The sequence below is a fragment of the Artibeus jamaicensis genome, unplaced genomic scaffold (assembly GCF_021234435.1).
Source record: "Artibeus jamaicensis isolate MK-2021 breed Jamaican fruit bat unplaced genomic scaffold, CSHL_Jam_final contig_497, whole genome shotgun sequence".
Lineage (NCBI taxonomy): Eukaryota > Metazoa > Chordata > Mammalia > Chiroptera > Phyllostomidae > Artibeus > Artibeus jamaicensis.
In genome coordinates, this window is record NW_026521863.1 from 5,481,073 (window position 1) to 5,503,325 (window position 22,253).

General features: G+C 47.4%; 1 protein-coding gene across 2 annotated transcripts in view; it reads right to left on the minus strand.

Annotated features, from left to right (window-relative positions):
- Positions 1-22,253, minus strand: part of FNDC1 (fibronectin type III domain containing 1) — a 76,022-nt gene that overhangs the window by 12,917 nt on the left and 40,852 nt on the right. For both annotated transcript variants that reach the window (XM_037126143.2, XM_037126142.2), the window contains 8 exons: positions 21,918-22,025; positions 18,861-19,049; positions 15,039-17,528; positions 13,257-13,357; positions 11,264-11,375; positions 9,726-10,175; positions 3,271-3,339; positions 1,237-1,389 (listed from right to left, as the gene is read on the minus strand). In XM_037126143.2, coding sequence (XP_036982038.2) covers positions 1,237-1,389; positions 3,271-3,339; positions 9,726-10,175; positions 11,264-11,375; positions 13,257-13,357; positions 15,039-17,528; positions 18,861-19,049; positions 21,918-22,025 — 3,672 coding nt within the window. The remainder of the gene's footprint in view (positions 1-1,236; positions 1,390-3,270; positions 3,340-9,725; positions 10,176-11,263; positions 11,376-13,256; positions 13,358-15,038; positions 17,529-18,860; positions 19,050-21,917; positions 22,026-22,253) is intronic.

Consider the following 22,253-nt stretch of genomic DNA (forward strand, 5'->3'; position numbering starts at 1 on the left):
AGTTACAAAGGCCAGGGAATCAGGTTGAAGGTTACACATTCAAGACTCTGAGTGCTTTCATGTTTAAGGAATTTCTAGTATTTTCTAAAGGTTCTATTGTGGCTTCGGTTTAGGTTCTCCTTCTCAGGGACCATTGCAATATCAAGCAATTTTTAGCTCCTATACTTTCCAATAATTTGTATAAAATTAGGCCTTGGGGGTTTGTCCAGGGATCTTATCAGGAAGTCTACTATGCTTTATAGAGTTCTAGACATATTAAAATAGCCAGACAATGGTAAGCCTTTCAGCTTTCTGAAGAGTTCTTTGGAATAGCTAATAATAGTGCTAAGAGGATTTCAGATTCTGTCACAGAACTGTAGAGAGGAAGTCGGGTTTGGTGAACGCAGCCAGGCTGCTGATCGCCACAGGCCAGCCTCAGCATCGGCCGCAGGAGTGCTGCCTCACCCTAGTCACCCTCATCATTCAAGTGCGTGTAGGCTAGACACTCGAAACTCGGTACTGGCTGGCAAGAGCTGCTCTCTGCTCATGGGAGAGCATATGTTTTAGAAACAAAATGTGTGACATTAGTTCAAACTGTTGCCAGTCCTACTTAGTCATGTATTATTTTTTCCCACTTAGTGATATATTAATCTGTCTCATTAGTGAAGTTCGTTAAGGGCACCGAAGACTTCCAAAGGGAAGGAGACACAATTCAGTGAAACAGAAATTCCTCTCAAAATTGTTTTCATGACGGACAAAAAAGAGTAAAGTGAATTTCTAGACCCCAATTCCTTGAGGCCAATGAAAACGATGGGAAATAACTGGGAGAAACAGCCCCTGCAGCTGCGTCACCCACTCGCCTTTGAGGACGAACTTAACGACCTGCCACAAAGCCCAGAAGGCGTCTCGTCTAGGGCAGTGGGCTGCATGAACGTGCTCACGTTCCCTGGAGCCTACGGTTCCCGAGTGTCCCCCACTCTGAGACGACACCGGCCAGCCCTCTCTACTCTCCACTCTGTGCAGTTCCCAGCGTGCCCCGGCCACCCCAGCTCCTGGCGGTGCAGGAAGCAGGTCCAGTGCTGCTGATCGGAACGACTCCCCGAATCACCCCGAACGGCAACTCCACCCTGAGCAAGCTCTGCTCCAGAGGTGCCTCCGTGGCCAGGCCGAGAGATTAGCTACGCCTTCTTCAAAGAACGAAAGTCGAATACCCATGTTTCTCTGGGTAGAACTTTCTTCATAGAAAATTCTATTTACCAACAAATCGTTTCTTTCCGGCCAGATCGAATTCTTCTTCAGGAAAGGAACCCACGGTGCCCTCGGGCAGGATGACTTCCAGCTTCGGGGCTGCAGCCGCGGTGGTGGCGGGCATGGTGGTGGCCGGGGACATCGAGGTCTCAAGTGCGTAATCTGAAATGATGGCAAGGCTTTGTGACGGGGCACTTGCAGAAAGGAGCACTGTTTATAGTCAAAGATACCTTCCTAACACCCAACTGTAGATGAAAGCATGCACACACACACCCCAAACGCAAGTGCCCAAACGTAGTTTCTTTCCAATGAAACCACATTTCTCACTTCAGCCCCCTCAGAAAAGCAGCTGCAGAGAAAAGAAAGGAAAGGGAGAGAGAAACAGATATGACCAGAAAAATGAGGTTTCAGAATCCACGCTGGAGCAAGCCTTAGACTTCATCCAGTTTAGCACCTTTTCGTCACTGTTCCAAGGTCATTCTCAACCTGAATACTTTTCCTTTTTCGAGCCAGGAATGATTCAGATCAGAAAATGAACTTGATTTTTTTTTCATTTATCATCTTGGGGCTTTTTTTTTCCCCTCAGAAGTTGAGATTAATTCTATTAAGAGAATTCTTTAATATTTATGTTTTTATTGTTGTTCTATTAGAGTTGTCCCAATTTTCCCCCATTGCTGAATTCTTTAACATTTAAAAAAGAAAAGAAGCCCTGGCTGGTGTAGCTCAGTGGATTGAGTGCGGGCCTGCAAACCAAAGGATCACGGTTCGATTCTCAGTCAGGGCACATGCCTGGGTTGCAGGCCAGTTCCCAACAGGGGAGAGGCAACCATACATTGATATTTCTCTCCCTCTCTCCTCCCTTCCCATCTAAAGATAAATAAATTTAAAAATCTTTACAAATTTATTTAAAAAAAAGAAAACTCTGCTCCCTTTCAACTGCTCAAAGACAGTAAGAAAGGTGCACAGTATTTTCAAAGGTCCCGAGAAACCTTCCTGTGCTTTCTGACATGCGATGTCTTTCTAAGTCCGTTTTTGTTGGAAAGATTAAACCACTACCTCAAACTGTATAGTGATGACATCAACGGTGTAATCATAATACATTTGTGACTTTGGAGTGACAGGAAGACGACACGCAGAAATGAGGACCTTCTGAGTGCCACAGGCTGGCACCAGGGTGGAGACAAGATTCCTGCATGAATTTCTCCAACTGCAGAGGCAACTTGTAAAACACACGGGAGAGTCAGAGGGTCCTATGGGTGACCGCCACCGCCAGTCACCACTCACTGGGGAACTGCCCGGACTGGTATTCGTGTTCTTGATCTTATAAGCCTACTTGTACTTGAAAAGAGTCTATGATTTAAAAAGTTTTACACATCCGTAGCATTGCATTTTTTTCAGTCCTCACCTGGGGATATGTTTTTACTGATTTTGGAGATAGAGGAAGGGGCTGGGGGAGAGAGGGAGAGAGAGGGAGGGGGTGAGAGGGGGAAAGAGAGAGAGAAACATCCATGTGAGCGCAGCAGTGGCTGCCTCCTGTACACAGCCCGACCAGGGATCGAACCTGTCCCCGGGAAGGGGCCCGCACTCGGGACCGCACCCACAACCTTCCTGGCATACAGGATGATGCTCCAACCGATTAAGCCACCCAGCCAAGGCATTGCATTTTTTAATATAATTAGAAAAAGAGAACAGGGAAGAATGAGAGGAGCCTGAGGAAGCTGAGACATTGGCGTTGCAAAGAGCTGTGGGTGGCGGACCCAAGGGCTCCAGGATTTCCGGAGGAAGGAGGGGCCGGAAGGGAGGGACAGGAAGCACAGAGCACCTGTGTGGAAGCTGAGTTTTTGACCGTGCACACTTTTTCTTTGGATCAAAGATGTATTGGGAGTAGCTTAAAAGCTTCGGGTACACCCTCCCCTAAGCATGGCCACCCAGCCCAGAGTTCTGAAGAAAACCGCAATTCAGATCATCCACTTGGTGATGAAAATAAGATCCTCTCATCAGGAAAGAAATTAGCCAAATAATGTGCTTAAAGTCAGCGAGTACCTTCATCATAGACCATGTAGGGCTCTTCCGTGGGTGCCGCGGTGTCGGTCTCCAATCCTGAGAAATCATCTAGTGAAGAAGGAGGGGACAAAGTCATCACTGCCCCAGGCTTTTGCCCCAGGTGGCTAAGAATCGTGTCCAGGGCACGGGCTCCTTCCCCGTGGCCATTTCATGGGAGTAAGTCCTTCAAGCTGGGCCTCCTGTGCTTCTCTGGCAGGAACAGCATCAGCACAAAGAGGGGCTGGACCCCCTCTCCTTCCAGCCCAGGGTGGGGCCCTCAGATGCCCTCCCTCAAGCAGAGGAAAAACCCCACTCAGCGTCCTGGCCTCCAGCACAGCCAGCTCTTTCTGACCTCCCTCCTGGCCACGCAGCACCCCTCACCCTGCCTGCTGGGGGAAGGTCCCCAGACCCATTCTGTCACAGGCTCAAGGACAGGCACGGTCAAGAAGCTGAGAGAAGTCTGGGAGAGAGTGGGTGGCCGGTTCTCAGGGTGGGGACAGGAATCCTCCACCTGAGGGCTCATGGCACCTTCATTGTCTCCAGCCCACAGCCAATCGCATGTTCTAGAAGCAAAGTGCTTTCCGGCCTCCTTGACAGTCTAACTTTGCAAAGCGTACCTTGGGCCTTTTGTGCCCCTCCCACCTCTCACTCTGCCTCCCCACCCGGGAGATAAGTCTGTGCTAATCAGACATCTTTTTCTGCAGATGAAATTTGGGAATAACATTCCAATGACTACAAATTTCTCTTTACAAACAGGTTGGGCTTTCCTCCCGAAACCACCAGGTCTATCCTGCCTGCAGAATTACCCTCTAAACTTCATGCGTGACTTTTTCCCGACTTCTCCGGAAGCCCTCATTACAAGAGCCAATATTAAAATGACTATATTAATGATGGAACTGATATTATGATCATGAGTAACAATATGGTTAAACAAGGGGAATGACTGAAGCCAAAATTAAGAAAAAGCCCACAAAGCAAAACACATTTTTGCCACCATTATCTGGGTATTTTGAACATCAGTCTTCTTTGAGAAAACGCAAGAAAATCAATGTGTTGTTTCTCTACTTAGGGGCAAGTAGGTGCCCAGTGAAAAGAACATCTCTCAGTAGTTGATAAAATCATGAGGCAAAAAATTCCTAACGCAAACCAATTCAGAGGCATTTCTTGCCCTCTTTGGACCCAAAGCAATTACACCAAACTCTGAATTCAGTGCCCCCTTAACGGGTGGTGGGGGAGGGGCCAGAAGGGAGAAATAACTACAGATTATCAGATGCCTCCTGGGCACCAGGCACTTTCAATGCTACGTTATTGGAGTTAATCCTCATGTAAGATGCTTAAGGTCCAGGCCTGGACTTCTACCCACTCTGCAGCCAAGGACATTAAGGATTTACAATATGCCTGGAGTCACGGCTAGTGAAGGTCAGAGGTAAAACTGAATCTGGACTTCAAACCCTCTGGCCCCATTGACTGTGTACTTTACCCTTCATAAAACTGCCTCCACTTTTTAAAAGCTAAACTAACCAATGAAACTGCTTATAAACTTTAAGGTGCTCTATTAGAATCATCATTCCACAGCACAATAAAGGGGAAATTGAAGTAGAAAGTATATTAAACTCCTTCGCTAAAAAATTATAGGCACCAATTTGAATTTTTAAGTGTTAGAAAATCATTGATCACTCCCCAGAAATATTCTAGTCGAATCACTCCACTGGCCTGTCTTGAGCCCGGGCTGGATAACATCACAAATGTAATGGCGCCAAAGCAAACCCCACCAGCGGGGGACGTTGGCGACCTCTGGTTGCCACCCAGCCCTGCCCCACGAAGCAAGAAGCCACAGGAAGCCTGGGAGGTGCCCAACACCCACGTCACCATCGTGATGGCAACACTGGGTGTGTTCTGAGGGGGCCAGTGAATTGCCACAAGAGAGATACGGTCAATGATCCACCCTCCAGGATCACAATGGTCATTTCATGAAAAACTACGAAACATTTTTCCTGCAGTTGTTCCAATGTCAACACTCCTGGATCCAAGGAGAATCACTGCTGGGATGGTTCAAATCAGGCAGTTTCAAGTTCACTGCCCCTAACATTTGGGGTCATCCTGCCATTGTTTCCTAGAACACCATTTTCTTTCCCTGGTCAATGTAACTCTTAAGAACACAGCCCTGTTTTTCCTCATTATCAGTTCAGGTCCATTTCTTTTCACTGTTATTTTTGGCCAGGTCAAAAATGAATAAATTGTACAATTTGCACCTCAGAATGAACAAGAAAGGGGAAAAGGGGCCAAGTGCAATTTCTGGAAGTGCTGAAATTCTCCAGGCAGCAGCAGGTCCCGGAAATGATGCCTTTTACCTGCAAACGGGGATTACTTCTCGGGGTGAGCGGGCTGCTAAGTCTTCTGGCATAAGGAAACGTCCTGAGTAATCCAGTGCTCCTTCTTTTTTTAAAGACCAAATAAAGTCAGGCATATTTTTCTAAAATAGCACCAACTGGATTCCAAGTAGAAGTTACTTCCAAGACGTAATAAAGTGTCTTTACATTTGCTTTTTTAAAAAGCTGACCGTCAGAATTTGCCCTGCCTGAGTGCCTTTTAAACCACATGGAACTACGTAAAACTGAATATTTTATAAATCAAACCCACATTAACGTCAAAAGTTTCCACTTCTTCATGTAAAAGTGACTGCCAGCCACCAACCACAGTGGCGTGGTTTATTCCCTCAGGTGCAAAATATCCCCCCAAAACTAGGGCCTTACGTCCAGAGATATTTTTAAAAACTATACAAAATATTCTCAGAAGTTTAGAGAAGAGGCGAGATAGCCATCTGAAACCTGAGGATATTTGCAAAGTGTACAGTTGATGCAGGCCAGGTGAATTTTTAGTTATTCTTTTTGCATTTTCTGCCATGAGAGCGAGCCATGGCGGGTGGGGTCGTTCCATAATGACTGCTGTCTTCCTGTCACAGGCCCCATCTTGTCACAAATCAGTGAAGATAATCCGCTGAGGTGTCACATTTCCAAACACACACGATCTCATCAGACTCGCGGCAGAAATGGAACCTGAAAGGCAAGGACCACGGGCATTTACCTCTCAGTTAGAAAACGGAGCACACCTAGAGCTGGAAGTGTTCTCTAGGTAATGCGAAGACGAAGGATTAGGTGCCACTCTGAAGATGAAGAAGGAGATGCTCTGTCTACTGCCAGGACTTTACTATCCATCAGGATATCGGAGCAAGCAGAGCGTATCCAGGGGCATGCACGGAGGTGTGTGCAGAGGGGGAGGAGGGGGAGGAGTGGAAGCAGCAATACACTGGAAACAAGCACATGGTGTGCATCTGGGCCCATGGGAAGATGCACACAGCATGGCGTCCATAACTAAGGCAGAAGTACATAAACACACTTGCATTACTGGAATGACTGAATAAGTCAAGGTCATTCCTGGAACGTTATTTTAAAGCAGCATTCTCCAGGAAAAGGGGATCATGCTTTAAACAGGGGAACCTGGACTGTGAGATCCAACAAGATGATTTTAACACTGAAGGGCTAGAAACAAAATTTTAGTACTTTTCCAATGGCATCTAACAACACATGTCCACTAGATGAGGGTTGCAGGGGTGGGGGCGGAAGAGCAGATCTTCACTGATCACTGAGGCTGGTTCTAAATCAAGAGTACTACAACGACAACCATTTCCGGCTACCAGGCTGCAAAGGGCCACGGCCAGTGACCCTTGCTAAACACTGGCTGTACCCATGTGGACGCCAGACCTTGGGAGTGTGCACCGTGGACTGAACTGTGCTTCATGCACCAGCAGGGGAGGAGCGTGAGAGGAAATGCAAGCTGGTGAGCACAGGGAGAGTCTGGGAGCCGTGGTGCGGGTGGCTCTGCAGACTACAGTCGGGGGAGACTTAGGACTGTCCCTCTACTGCCATCAGAGCCTCTTCCTGGTAGCCTCCCTCTGCCCTGAGTGTCACTATGGCCTTTACAGAATGTGTTGGCACATCAAGGCCACCGCAAGGGCATTCAACCAGGAAATGGCAATGTATTGTGTTTTACAGACAATGCACAGGGTTTTCTAGAGTAATTTTGACTCCGATTTTCACATCGCAGTTGACCTTGAACAACGCAAGGGTTAGGGGCATCGACCACCCATGCAGCCAAAAATCTGAGTATAACTTTTGACTCCTCAGAACTTAATTACTAATAGCCCACAGTTGGTCAGAAGCCATTGATAACATAAATAGTGAACTAACACATATTTTGTCTGTTATGTATGTTATATGCTGGTTCTTATGGTAAAGTAAGCTACAGGAAAGATGTTATTAAGAAAATTAGCCCTGGCTGGTGTAGCTCAGTGGATTGAGCGTGGGCCTGTGAAGCAAAGGGCCACTGGTTCAATTCCCAGTCAGGGCACATGCCTGGGTTGCAGGCCAGGTCCTAGTGGGGCACACATGAGAGGCAGCCACACATTGATGTTTCTCTCCCTCTCTTTCTCCTTCCCATCCCCTCTCTCTAAAAATAAATAAATAAATAAAGTATTTTAAAAAACAAACAAAAAATGAGGAATACTATTTCCACAATTTAAAAAAATCATAAGAAAAATATTTATAATTTTTATTGAAAAAATCTGCATATAAGTGGACCTGTATGTTAAAACCCTTGTTATTCAAGGGTTGACTGTATTTTTAAAATAATGAATTATAGTACATTATAACATTGTTTAAAAGGACACACTTTTTCCTTTAAATTTAATTTCTTCCCAGGACTTTGTACTGATTTGTACTTAATTTGAAAATGCTGCCTAGAGGCAAGTTATTATTAACACTTGGACATTAGGGCATCAGAAGGTCAGATGTGGGTGAATAAAAATATATATACACAGAGAAGGGTAACAGTAGGTCTACAGCTGTAGTGCAAGTAAATAGGACAAGAAATGATAATAACACAAGAATAAACTCTGTTTCACGTACTCACAACCGTAAACCAGCTTTTGCCCACCCTGTATATAGATATATGTCATGATTTGCAAAGAGAAGGAGAAACAAATGCCAAGAGAAATATTGACTTTCATGCCGAACAAAAGGCCAAAAATACAAAGTAAATGAAAGAACATCTATAAAGCCTATACAAAAGCAGACAAAAGAGAGTGCAAAATATTAATAAGAGTAATTACTGTGAAATCCAAAATAGCTGCTCTTCTATTCACAGCCAATTGTTAAGAAAATAGCTATTCTGATTCTAGTTTGATGTTTAAACAGGTTCATGTATGCAGAAGAGGTCAAGGAAAGTACATGATATGTCATACCAGAAATCCACAGGTGAAATGTAATTCGTATCCACTGGGAGAATTCTTCCCATGCTTCTCTTCCTCATCATGTTTCCTGTCCTCTGGCGTGCATTTTTCAGATGTGTGAAATATTCCTCTTTATTTACTTTCTTGTGCAACAACTGACTTCCAACAGTAGTCCCATCTCAGACGCCGCATTCAAGTTCACATAGATTGGGCTACTGACGGTCAGTGATGCTGGGTGAGGATTCTGGGCGTGCGAATGGTTGCTGAAATGAAGGGTCCTCACTCTGCATTAGCCTAAAACACATAATCCTTACAGCCGCCGCCAATTCTCTTCACCCCGAGGGGAAGAAGATGGATCTGCCTCCTCCAAGCCCGAGGCAAATGCAGGGCAGCCTCTTCCAAAGCCGCTCGAACAGGAACTCAGCAGCAAAGATGGTGCCATCCCAGCTCCACCAGGACCAGACCGAAAGTGTCCTAGCTCCGCTCTTTAGGGGAAGCAGGCTGTTCTCAGGAGGGGCAGAGGGCAGCCCTCGCTGGGTACCCCAAAGCAGGGAAATGGTGCCGTGTCCACCCCCCCATGGAAAGCCCCTGCTGCTGATCCAAAAAGTGTTCTGCTGCCAAATGTGCTCCAGAAACACAGCGTTTCTCAGAAATGCACAATAAGACTATTCAATGGTCCAAGTGATCCAACAGTAAGAAATCCATTTAACTTTGTTTAAAGCACATAGCCAATCACAGAACCATTTCTATATGCAGTATACATCTCAATCTCTGTTTGTCTGCCTGTCTATCTATCTATCTAGTAACTACTAACCTACTAATACCCAGTGGGACACCCTTGGGAGATGCTAGTCCAAACTAATAATGTCCCATGTTTTAGCTAATTTTTTTTTACTTGGGCTGTGGAAAGGGTTGCCAGACAGAACAAAGGATACCCAGGATTTTAAGTAGCAAATGTTCTTTCATGTAAGCGTGTCCCATGCATTATCCCGACCTGCTAAATCTGACACCCTGGCTTTGACACAGTCCTGTCGAACACAACTGCTGGGATTAGAAATGCCCCAGGTTTCTGTCCCACCGTGCACCCTACTTCCCAGCAGCCTTTGGGACCCTCCTCTGGCAAGCAGCACACCCGTTACTCGGGCCGCCGTGAGAATGAAGACGTTACCTTCTTCGGGGTAGCACGCTGGGGCCCCCCTGGAGCCTGTTAGCAGGTTGCCATCTTCATCATGCCGCTCCACCATCCCCGGGGGACAGGTGGGGGCAGGGGTGGTGGGCTCAAGGGTAGTGGTGGTGGTGGTGGTGGTGGTGGTGGACTGTGTAGTGGATCGGACAGTGGTCGCTGGGCGCATGGTGGTGGTGGTCCGGCGGGTGGCGGTTCTGAGTCTTGGGGTTGTCGTGGCAAGCCGAGGGGTGGTGGTGGGTCTCAGGGTGGTGGTGGGTCTCGCGGTGGTGGTAGGGGCATGAGTGGTTGTTTTGACGACCTCTAAGCCCACCAGGGGCTTCCCTCCGAGACTCAAAATGGGCTTGTCCTGGGCACTGGCCAGGGGTTTGCCGTAGCGCCCCTGCCCGAAGAGGGGGAGCCCATCAGGGCTCACCACAGGGGTCCCTCCGAGATCTGAAACAAGACCAAACACAGTCTGTGCAGTGAGGGGACACAATCAGAGGGAGTAACAAGCAAGTGGAGAATCCTCTCAAAGCTCGTGTGTTCTTATCTTTTAATCAGTAAAAAGGCAAGGGAATAATTAGAAGGATATCAGCTGAGGTAGAGATATCTGCTGTAAACACAGAACATTTTAGACTTACGATATTGCCCATTACTCTGTACTCTCTTATATAAATGAATGACTATGTCATCAACATGCCCCGTAATTCTTTCCTCTTTCTCATTCCAACATCTAAGGAGGAAAAGTGTTACTTTGGACCAGGGGTGGCAAATGTCTTCCGTAAAAAGCCAGAAACTAAACATTTTTAATTTTTATGGGCCAATGTCAGTTGTAACTGCTCCCCTCTGCCATTGTAGGGCATGAAGCCATAAACAGCACACAAACAAGTGGGTGTTTCTATGTTCCAACAAATCTTTGTGCATGAACACTGAAATGTGGATTTCGTATAATTTTCACATGTCGCAAACACAGCGGTACCTCGGCATTCATCATTACTTCATTCCAGAACTCACGACAAGTGCTAAAACTAATGAGTACTGAGCAAGCCATGAATGATGAAGCATTTTCTCCTCTGGGGCGGTGACGTGACTTGTGCAAGTACCAAGCAAGTGCAAGGTGCTGATACATTTTTTCCCCATCAAAATGTGATTAGTACGGGGTTTAACAAGTTCTGAAGACGATGAGTACTGAGGTATGACTGTACTATTATTCTTTGATTTTTTGGGGGGGGAATCATTAAAAAATGAAAAAAACTCTTCTGTTCTCACAGGCCATAGAAATCAGGCAGCAGACAGGGTTCGGCCTGTGGGTCAAAGTTTGCCAACTAGGCTGCCCATTTCCAGAACAAAGTTAGCGCCACCTTTTCGAAGAGGGCAGATTCTGTTGGAAGAATAGCTGATCTCTGTATCAGGGAAAAAGCACGTGTCCAAAAGTAACCAGTCCAAGGGAACCCATTCAAAGCAGGGAGGGGAGGAAAAGAAGCTGTCATTCTACAGCTGAGCCAGGGCACTTGCATTCCTTCGAAACCACTCCCACTTACCCACAATGGTCCGGCCGTCTCCTCCTAGTTTAACGCGAAGAGGATTGCCATGTGAGTCTTGGAGGTACCTTCCTTCTGCATTCAACACTAACCCACGGTCAAGGTCCACGACCTAAATCCACGACATAGATTAAAGACTATATTGGACATTTCAAAACGTCTGCATTAATCCCGCTTCATGAATACACGCATGAAACTTCCACAGAAGGAAACCCTAAAGTGAGTAGAAAGTATTATTGTTGTTGGCATCCTTCATAAAGTTTAACGAGAATACAGTGCACAACAGTTGTAGTTCACATTACAGTTTCTTACCCACACAGTATGTAAATGGTTTTAAGTTTCTCAAATATACAAAAGATGTTCAAAACACTTTTGCCATGTAGTACTTTGTGTGTAATGCTGGAAAGTAGGAAGCAACCTAAGCGTCCCTTGACGGAGGGCAGAGGTTGAATACATTTGGCACATCCACATGGTGGAATACTATGCAGTCCGTGAAAAGGATTTAGGAGTTCTACATATATTTGGCATATACAGACATGAACTCAGATCAAAGGGCTGATTATTTTTCAAAAGTAAAAATATATTCTTTTTTTGTCTATAAGCTTGAAACTGCAGAGAAAAAAAATCCAGAAAGCTACATCCCCAAGTATTGACAGTGATTATCTTTGAAAAGGGGTTTGGAATGCTTATTATCTTTTTCATGTATTTCTGAATTGTTTTAATCTCTTGCAATGAACATGTATCATTAGTGTATTAAAAACATGAAATGTTTCCATTTTACTGTTAATGTTAAAAATCACAGTTGCGATAACAAGAACAACTTGATTTGTAATTATATTGCCCGATATAGTATATATTCAAAAAGTCTATGTTCAAAGGAATTACAAAACGGGAAATAATAAGGCATTGTTATCTCCGTTCAAAACAAACTCATGGTCTCAAAGTGTGGTCCCAGCCCGGCAGACCCAGAGTCACCTGGGAATTGGTCAGATACGCAAATTGCCTGGCCCTTCGCCAAGTGACTCTGAGGCTCGCTGATGTTTGAGAACCACACTCTGTGGGACCAGGCCAAGAAAGGAACCCGGCAAGCAGGCTGCTTCGTTCTGTCCTGTCTCAGTAATTAAATAAGACTCATTGATATAAACCCTACTTTTAAAATCTACCCATACAGTCCAGTTCAAAATTGTTCACATGACTTTTGCTTTAATATATATTCTTTGTATAATAAATTTCTGTTCCTTTAAGAAGTGATAAGAGGTATCTTTAGTTAACCTGTGACTGAACATTTCATGAGATCCTTCAATATCTTTTCTGAAACCTTATGGGAAGTGTTGACTGGGAATTAGTTCCATCATGAAAAAATTTCAAATAATTTTTTCAATTCTTTGAAAAAATACTTTTACCCTCAACCCATTAAAAATCCCTAACCATTTATCTAAGTCCAGGAAGCTGGTTATTTAACTTAAATGTACTTATAATACTATACTCATTTTTTATTTTGGGCAAACAACAATTATCAGAAGATTCAAACAGTGATCTGATAAAAATTGCCTACTTGATCCAGAGTTTTCTTGTTTGTTCCTTTTGCACAGGGTTTGAGACGATTTACAGAAAATTTGTGTGCCAGTTAATTAAACCATAAACAAGAAGTAGACCGGAACAACAGGAGTTCATTTGCGAGGCCGTGTGTCCAGTTTCGGGTCCCTGCTGTGATTTGGCCACACCGTTGTCTGAGCTCCCTAACCAGGCAAAGCAGAGGAAAGACAATGGCCCATGCCTTTTCAGCTATGAGAAGAAAAACTAGCTACCTAGGAGAATCGAAGATTTTTCTCATCACTGAAGAAATGTATTGAGTATAGCATATTGAACAGATGAGTGGTTAAAACTAGAGAAAAGGGGGGAAAAGACCCCTTCATTGTTACACAACGCCCCCTGATTTTCCTCCTCCCAATGGCACGAGAACTACCAAGAGGCGTAAGGAAGTTCACCCTACCCACTTTGTTCCTTGAGGGCCATTGATAACTCTCTGTCCGCTCGGTTTCCCATTACTGTCAGGCATCACTTGCCCTTCTACACTCGGCCTGCCGTTGGAACCTGCACAGCGCAAAAAAAGAGGGAGAACCGGATCAATTAAACATGCCTGGGGAGTTGGCTTCACACCCATCGATAAGCGGTAACTCGCCATTTCAAACAGAAACACAATAGCTCATCTATATGAGAGAATGATACTGTGACTTCTATGTGACACACATGAATGTCAATCAAGAAGAGTAAAGTCACAGTTTTCTGGCCGTGTTGGAGGAATGGGAGTGTTCAGCATGAGTAAATTACCCAGATGAAGAGGAAAGGCCTCCGCAGCTGTAGCTTTATTTCAAGCAGCTGCAAGGTGCAGGGAGATGGGGCTGGAAGGATGGAGAAACCTGTCTCCACAATGTTCTAGCTGCTGTCTTGGTCTTCTTCACAGGTTCACTAAACACGACGACCATTTCCCGCAGACTCAGGCCACCATCCTCAACCTCCAAGTACAAATGCCTCGTGCTGACTCAGAGCTCACTGGGCCCCGCAGCACTGCCTGGGAAGTGTCCGCTCCGAGAGGAGGTACGAGGCCCAGCTGGCGGCCCTTTTCATTGCCATTTCTGCCCGTCCCTTCCTCCCACCCTTCTCCTGTGGTCTCTCAGTGGCTGTCAGTGCAAGGCTCTGCTGGGAGGAGCCTGTGGCCCGGCCCCTCCGTGAGATTCAGTGCTTGGGCTTTGTGACAATGGTTTGCAGGGCAGAGACTTACTTCTATTGCTCAAGTAGTTAAAGAAAATTGAGCATGTACTGGGTGCTGTGTACAAGGGCATGTGTTTTACATGTATTGTTAGAGCCTTAGGCTTGCTTAAATTAGTCCATTTTAATGGAACGCTGACCTCCATGTGAGGCCTGTGCTCTGTGAACATTGGACTAAACTAACAATACAATATACAGATTAACAAATACTAATATGTTCATTCAGAAATGTTCTATTAAGCCCTGATTCCCTGTGAGGAGAGTACAAGGAACACGGACTTGGGGCAAGACCTCAGGTCCTGCCCCAAGGTCCCTGTGAACTCCAGGTCACAGCTCAGAGCTGTCTACTTCCTTCCATCCTCAGTGCAAGTCACATGCCTGCCCGTTGCAGATCTGCATGACACTCATCTGTAACATGGGTTTTCTGCAGGTGTAAACAGCATCCACTGAGTGCAGTGTCTCAGCCACATGCCACCGAGACATCGGGGTTTGCTCTGTGGGGCGGTCAGTGGGGAGTTTCGTGTGCAGAGTCGGTGAGCACGTGGTCCAAGTGCACAGGAAGGTTCCAACTTCCTACTGCAATTCCTGAAACATACCTGTCACGGGGACAACTGAAAATGATCCAAATACCGGAACCCGAGTTTGGCATCGTGGCCATGACCCAGTTTCACAGGTGAAGAGCATATGCCAAAGGGCTCTGGGGGGTAGTGGAGTGACCCCAGCTGTGCAACTCGGTTTCCGAATTGGGGTTGCAACTCCGCCATTTCCTGGCTGTCCCACCTGGGGCAAGCCACTCAGAGCCCACGGCCCCAGCTTCCCCATCGGAAAACCGGGAGACACCCTGCAAGCCCTCCCAGGTAGCTAAGAGGATGCGGTCACGTCCCACCTGCAAAGCCGCTAATGCTGTCCGTGGGCATAGCAGAGGCTGGATAAAACAGAAGCTTCTCAGGAATTGCTGTGAACACTGCTGAAAACAGTAAGGAAAATGTGAGAAAAAAACAAGTACCTTGTCTGAAAGTGGGCCTCCCAGGCTGGCGCGAGAAGGGGTTCCGGAACCTCGAGTTCATCATGCGTTGTCGCAGGGACAGCATGGGGGTGGTGGAGGTGTAGGCCGGAGGGGCCTGGGTGGTGTGCCGTGGCCCGGCCGGGGTGCCCGTGGGGGCTCTGGGGGTGCCGGAGCTGCGGGCGGGGAGTCTGGGCGGGAGGTGCCTGGAGGAGCTGCCTGGAGGAGGGGGGCGCTGCACCGGAGTGGGGTTCTCATCCTGGGGGGAACTCCCTCCAGGGGGTGCAGGCACTAGGGCCGACTCTGTCTCAGCACTGTCCCCATCTGCATCTTTGCTGTCCCCGTGGGCCGAGGAGGAGGGCCACTTCGAGACAGAGGAAAACAGCGGGTCCGTATCCTTTCCTCCATTGAAAAACCCCACGTCCTCCTCCTCCTCCTCCTCCTCCTCCTCGGCTGACACAGACTGCAGAGACTTAGCGGTCAGGGGCTCCTTCTTGGGTGGTGTGGCCTGGGCCACCCCGTCCTTCTTGCCCACCGCCTGGGTCCCTGCCCGGCCAGGGACCCGGGTGCGGGCATGGGTGTAGGGCCTTCCGAGCCTCAGGAAGGAGCCTGGGGGTCTGCGGAGGTGGCCGTCGCTTGTGCCACCTGCTGGAGCCTCTACCTGGCGGTGCTTGGGAGTGGCCGGGATGGCGTCCTTGGCCCCAGCCAAATGGGTGGTCGCCCGTACACCTGGGGTCTCTACTTCTGTGCTGTCCTCGTGGTTTCCACCATATCTGCTCTTGGAATCCTTGTTCTGATTCTGGGGGGATGAGGGAGGCACCCCTCGGGAGCTCACTGGGAGGGAGGACTGACGGCTTCTGGACGGGTATGTGTAAGGGTCCGAGGAAACGCTTTCCTGCGACACAGGGTGGGGACGCCCAGCCTGGGGGAACGTGTGCTTCCTTCTTGGCGCGCTAGACCCCAGGTGGTGCTGTGACGGTGCCGCGGGCGGCCGAGCAGGGGACGGCTGTGTTTTGGGAGAATCCCTCTCCTCCCCCGAATCCGTGCTCTGCGGCACATCCTGTGCCTTAGAAGGCTGAGACTTGTCCCAGCTCCCAGCGGATTTGGGGTTCTCTGCCAGGGCCTCCTTCCGTTGAAGGCTCAGCCCTCTCTGGGGGCCTCTGCTCAGGTGGTCCCTGCCCTGGGAGGCGGGCTGCTTGGAGGAAGAAGGCACATGGTCATTCCCCACCGCGGCAGGAAGTGGTTTTTCCTCTTCTGTTTCACTCTGCTCATCATGGATACCCAAGCCACGCCTAAAATTGGAAGCTGGGTGAGAACTCCCCCCCGTGTGAACTTGGGGGGCCATGGTGGACGGCGGGGAGCTGGAGGGCTGTAGTCGGGGTCCTCGGCCATAGCCAAACCTGTTTGGGTATCTACCGTGGGCAGCAAAGGGCTTGTTTCTGTGCGCACCAAAATGACCAGAGACAGGGGCACCAGCGGGCTTCCGGGCCCGAAGCGTCTGGGTGGTGACCTCAGCCTGCCTCCCCTCTTCTTCTGCATCGCTGTCACCATCACCATCAGAGGCATCCACCTTCTCAGGGACCTGTGTCCTTGACCTGAGGCGTGAAGAGACCAAGGAAGACTTGGTAGGGCGTGAGGGCGCATCGGCTTTTGTAGGTAGGACATGGTGTCCATTCTTCCCGTGTGTGTTGGTGGGCAGTAGCCGAGACGATCCCCCAAGGGGTGGAGAAAGTCTCGAGGGGGGCGCCGAAGCCCTTGAATTTTCCTCCCCGGCCTCAGAATGGGGGGCTCTCTGAGCTGGCAAGGCTGGCCTGGCACCATGGTGCGCAGGGCCTCTGTTCTGCAGGGCACTGGAGGCCGCCTGGCGGCTGGGCCACAGGGCCGGCCGTGCGGAGGCTGTACTCTTGGGCTGCAGAGGCCCCAAGGAGGCGTCTTTGAAGTGGGGGGAGCCCACAGCCGGCTCCTTCTCCTCCCCATCCAGGGAGTCGTTGTCTGTCGAGCCGGAAGGCCCGTTGGCAGGGTGGTGAGGGCTGCCCTCAGCAGGTGTCTGGGCAACAGAAGAGGCCCCCAAACGGGGCAGCGAGGAGCCAGCCTTATCCACACCTTCCTTTCGGGGCAGCACCGGTACTCGGACTCTCCCCGGAGTCCTTCCAGAAGCAAGGGCCGGGTGGACAGATCGGCTTGGTGGCCTCTGCTGTCGTGTCTGGTCCCGGGTCTCCGAGGGCAATGTTGGCGGGTCCCCTGGGGCATCCGGCTCCTCCTCTTCTGTGAGTTCTGTCGACTGAGCTTTCCTGGGTGCCCCACCATTGGCCAGTATCTTGTTCTTCAAGTCAGGAATGGGGTTCTTGCTTCTCCCCTGGGGAGAAGCCGGCAAGTGGCCGTGTTTGGAGGAAGCTGGGGCTTTGGGAGAAGAGGAGGAAGGCTCGGGGTTTCCGGATTTCCAGTTATCCTCAGTGTCTGTTCTCTGCTGAACTTCAGACTCGCTGGTCCTGGCTGGAAGAGATGTTAAAGAATTTGCCGTCAGAGAAGAAGCTCAGAAGGTGCGCAGCAGAAAGTGAGTATTACAGATGGCGGGGGAGTCATTCTAACTGACAGCTTCTCATTCTGTAGAACTGGACACATTTTCTCAACTATAGCAATCTCTTTTAAAGTTTTCTTTTGCTTTAAATAACAGATACAGTTCTAGAAAATGTGTGTGAACTGAATTTCTATGAATTGAATGAGGTTATGTCACAGCTTATTTTTGGAAGGAATCCTCAAATGAATACTTTGAAGTAATCCATTGGTTTTGCAAAAGCAAGATCTTACATAGGGTTTTTTAATGAAGCTAACTTTCAGTAAGTTACAGATGTGTTCTAGCTGTTCTTGACAATATAGGCAAAGCAATCACCTAAAATGTTGAATGGTCTCTATTCCTGACAATGTGGGGATGTGCTGTGTGTGACTGGCAAGTGACTTGGGTGGGTGACAAACCTGTCATTTTTGAAGGGTTACAACGAGTTCCCTATTCCCCCTAACATGTCCTTACTCGCTTTCTCCTTCTCCATAAAAATCTCATTAATAATGGATACATTTGTAATTCCACAATAGGGCCAAAAGTACAAACACTCTAGAGGTAGGCAAAACATTCAGCACACACTACAGTCTGCCCTTTCTTGACAGTGGAACTGAATGGTGAGGGGGCGCTGTGAGGAGCGGCATTTATGTAGCACAGGGGAACCCACAGGGAGCAAACTTCAGCTGCTTCACTTCCTCCAGGGCGGGGCTGGGCGGCCATGGCGCTACGTGGGGATGCTGCAGCGTGATGAGGGAGAGCGCCACCTGTGTCTGGTGGGGGTGGGGGTGCGGGCGCCCAGGGAGGGAGCCTCTCCATTCTGGGATTCCGTTAACCTGCTTGGTTCTGAGACTGACCAGATGAATAAGGCAACCGAAGGTCTTCTGAGCAAAGCTGCACTCCAAACACAGTGGAATACAAACTAAACACTTCACATGCGATTTGGAAACTGAAGAGAGCTGACAACTGGAAATGTCACGTGGCACTTGTGACAACGTCCTCTCCCTCCCAAATTACAGTGTTTGTCGTATTTTTGTAACAATGCAATAGTAATTGATGTTATTAGCCATCAGTAACATTTTAATCTTTGGTGAGACTAATTTCTAAAGGGATTATAAAAATACTTTAGAAATCACTGTGCAAACTTAGCCCCCAAATCACCCATGAAGCCATTCTAAGCCCAGGAACCATGATTCAAGGTCACACACCACAATTAGCACAAACAGAGGGAAGGGAGACACACACACAACACACACACATACGATGCTTACTTGTTGGCATAGCGACAATGAAGGCTTTGGAGTGAGGCCCCATTCCTCTCCGGTTTGCCGCCCGGATTTTGAAAAGATAGCGTTCCCCAGGCTGCAGACCGTCCACCAGGGCAGAAGTAGTGTCTCCAGGGTAGGTGAGGGACTTTGCTCCGAAGGGCTTGAGAGCCGGTGCGTATGAAAGAATGTATTCTGAAATGATTTGGCAGACGGTCGGGGGCAGGAAACTGAGAGCAGTCCTGTGCCCAGCAGACAGACTGTGTGAGCAGGGCAGGTTGGAACGTGTGCCACCAGGCTCCTCAGTCTAGCGACGCACGCTGAGAAGGCGGCCAGAGCGCACGGACACGGGAGCAGGTGGACTCGCGTGCGCCTGGGCTATGGGACAGGGCCACCTAATTAATTAGCTAGCAATTGTCTGTTCTCAGCAAATTCAACATCCGGGGCCCTGGATCGGCAGCTTAGCTGGTTAGTGTCCTGATATGCCAAGGTTGCGGGTTAAGTCCCCAGCCAGGGCACATACGAGAATCAACCACTGAATGCATAAATGGGTAGAGAAACAAATAGATGTTTCTCTCTCTCTCAAATAAATAAATTTAAAAAAATATTTAACATATGGTACCTGAGAAGACAGTTTTTCACGCAGCTTACAAAGGATATTTATACCATGTTTGGGTTTTTTCTTCATTGTAGTTATATTGATAGTATTATTAATTTTTATTGTTGTTCAAGTACAATTGTCCCTATTTCCCCCCCCAACAATACCCCCTGACCCCCTATCCCTGCCTTCCACCCTTGTACATACACCCTTTGGCTTTGCCCATGTGTCCCTTATATGTGTTCCTTGATGGACCTTCCCCTATTTTCCCCCATTATCCCTCTCCTCCCTCCCCTCTGGCTACTGTCAGTTTGTTCTTTATTTCAATGTCTCTGGCTCTATTTTCCTTGCTTGTTTGTTTTGTCGATTAGGTTCCACTTATAGGTGAGATCATATGGTATTTGTCTTTCTCTGCCTGGCTTCACTTAGCATAATGCTCTCCAGTTCCATCCATGCTGTGGTGAAGGGTAGGAGCTCCTCCTTTCTTTCTGTTGAGCAGTATTCCATTGTATAAATGTACCGTGGCTTTTTTATCCACCCATTTACTGATGAGCACTTAGGTTGCTTCCAGCACTTGGCTATTGTAAATTGTGCTGCTATGAATCTTGGGGGTGCATAGGTTCTTTTGGATTGGTGTTTCAGGATTCTTAGGGTATAATCCCAGGAGTGGAATTGCCAGGTCAAAAGGCAGTTCCATTTTTAGTTTTCTGAGGAATCTCCATACTGTTTTCCACAGTGGCTGCACCAGTCTGCATTCCACCCACAGTGCACTAGGTTCCCCTTTTCTCCACAACCTGGCCAGCATTTGCTGTTTGTTGGTTTGTTTCTGATGGCCATTCTGACCGGTGTGAAGTGGTATCTCACTGTGATTTTAATTTGCAGCTATTATTATTTCTGGTGCTACTGAATTGACTGTCAGGGAGCGTCTTTCACCAAAGAGAGGTAAATACAAAGTAAGAAGTGGAAGAAGGAAAGAAAATAAGTAATCTGGTAATAATGTCACTAAAGGAGCAATGATTGATTTTTATAACTAAAAACAGTAGTCAGCCAAAAACCATCTTTATTCATTTTTAGAAGCTTTTGAAGCACCACAATACTTAATTCAGAAGGAGCCAATATTTAGCTTTTTACAAAGAGAGTTATTAAAAGGGGCCAACTAAATACTTCTTCTCTTTATTTATTCCTAATTTATTCCACTGGGGGGAAATTAGCAAGAATAGCACAATATATTCTTCTTAGAAAACTGGCAAGTGAGAAAGCATTAAGTTTAGAAAAGTCTATCTCATGCCTATCTTCCTTCTACTGTTCCTCACAGGCCAATGAAGATAACTCACAGTTGAATACAACAGACAAAACTTTTTTTTTAATTAAGAAATTCTCAAAGGAGATCAGTGGTAATTTTCTGGATGTCTTTAAGCTTACACAAACTTTTCATGGTTTCCGGACACTTAGTTTCATAGTTTCTTTTTTAAAGGATTATATTTATTTATTTTTAGAGAAAAGGAGGGAGAGAAACATCAGTGTGCAGTTGCCTTTCACAAGCCCCCTACTGGGGACCTGGCCCACAACCCAGGCATGCGCCTTGACTGGGAATTGATCTGGTGACCCTTTGGTTCACAGGCTAGTGCTCATCCACTGAGCCATACCATCCAGGGCTAAGTTTCCTAGTTTCTGAAGACAAAAGTTGTCTTCCAAAACTCTAACAATAAGAAAGTACCCTTAGGGTCCATTTGTACAAAATGATGTAAAAAAAAAACCCATACACCACTTTAAAGTATCTCCAACAGACTTATGAAAGGCTCTTCAGTGTTTTACAGTAAAAAGAAAAGAGTTGTGCTCTTATTTAGTAGTCTCAACAGACTTTTAAAAATTTAACTGTTTGTGATTATTCTATTTTTAAATCAGTATTGTTATTTTAAGGTCAGGTTTTCCTCAACTCCCCAAAAGTAATTAAAAAGGCTGACAAATAGGAAAAAATCCATTTTCCACTTGATTCTCTTACTTGAGTTTTTAATCCCATTACAAATGTTTTTGGTCCCATTCAAGACACTTACGTTCCTGTGGGGTACTGCTCACTGCTATTTGCTATGATGTTACCGGCACACTGAAAAAACGCACACCATGAAAAACAAGGTGTCATTTGTACAGGTAAAGGTTAGGGTGTCACACCCATACAGTTAGAAACGAACAACACCCCCCTGACGGCAGCACCCAAATCCTCGCGTATGTATGAAAGGTGAAGGCACCTTCGTGACTACCTGGATGTCACCGACAATGACAAAACCGGCCTGCACGGAACGGCCTTGTCTGCTGGGCTAGCGCCTCACAGTGCGTTGCTTCTCTATTTCCTGTTCCGTCACCAGACCTGTGATCGGAGCCTGTGTTTATCAAAGTCCAGACACACGGGCCTGTCTGGGGGTTTCACTCCCACGCGCACCTCACCCTTTAAGCAACGAGGTTCTCACCTTTCACTTTGCCCTCAGTCTCAGGCAGTGCGTCCCAAGCTACAGTGACAGCTGTGGTTTTGCCATTGACTGGCTGGACGTTTAAGTTCTCGGGAGCTGTAGTAGGAGCTACAAAAGGAAGATCAAGGGTACGAGCTTTAAAAATGCCCTTGGGCACACTCTAAAAGTAAATGATGGACAGTCTTTAGGTGCACAGTTTTATGGAAGAGTGACTGGGTTAACTTTTATTGTCACGAGGCAGAATTCTACATTTGCTCTCATGTGACATGATTTCTATCGGTTCCACCACCTTACAGAGTGGGCTTGGATATACCCCGAGAAATACTTTGAGAAATC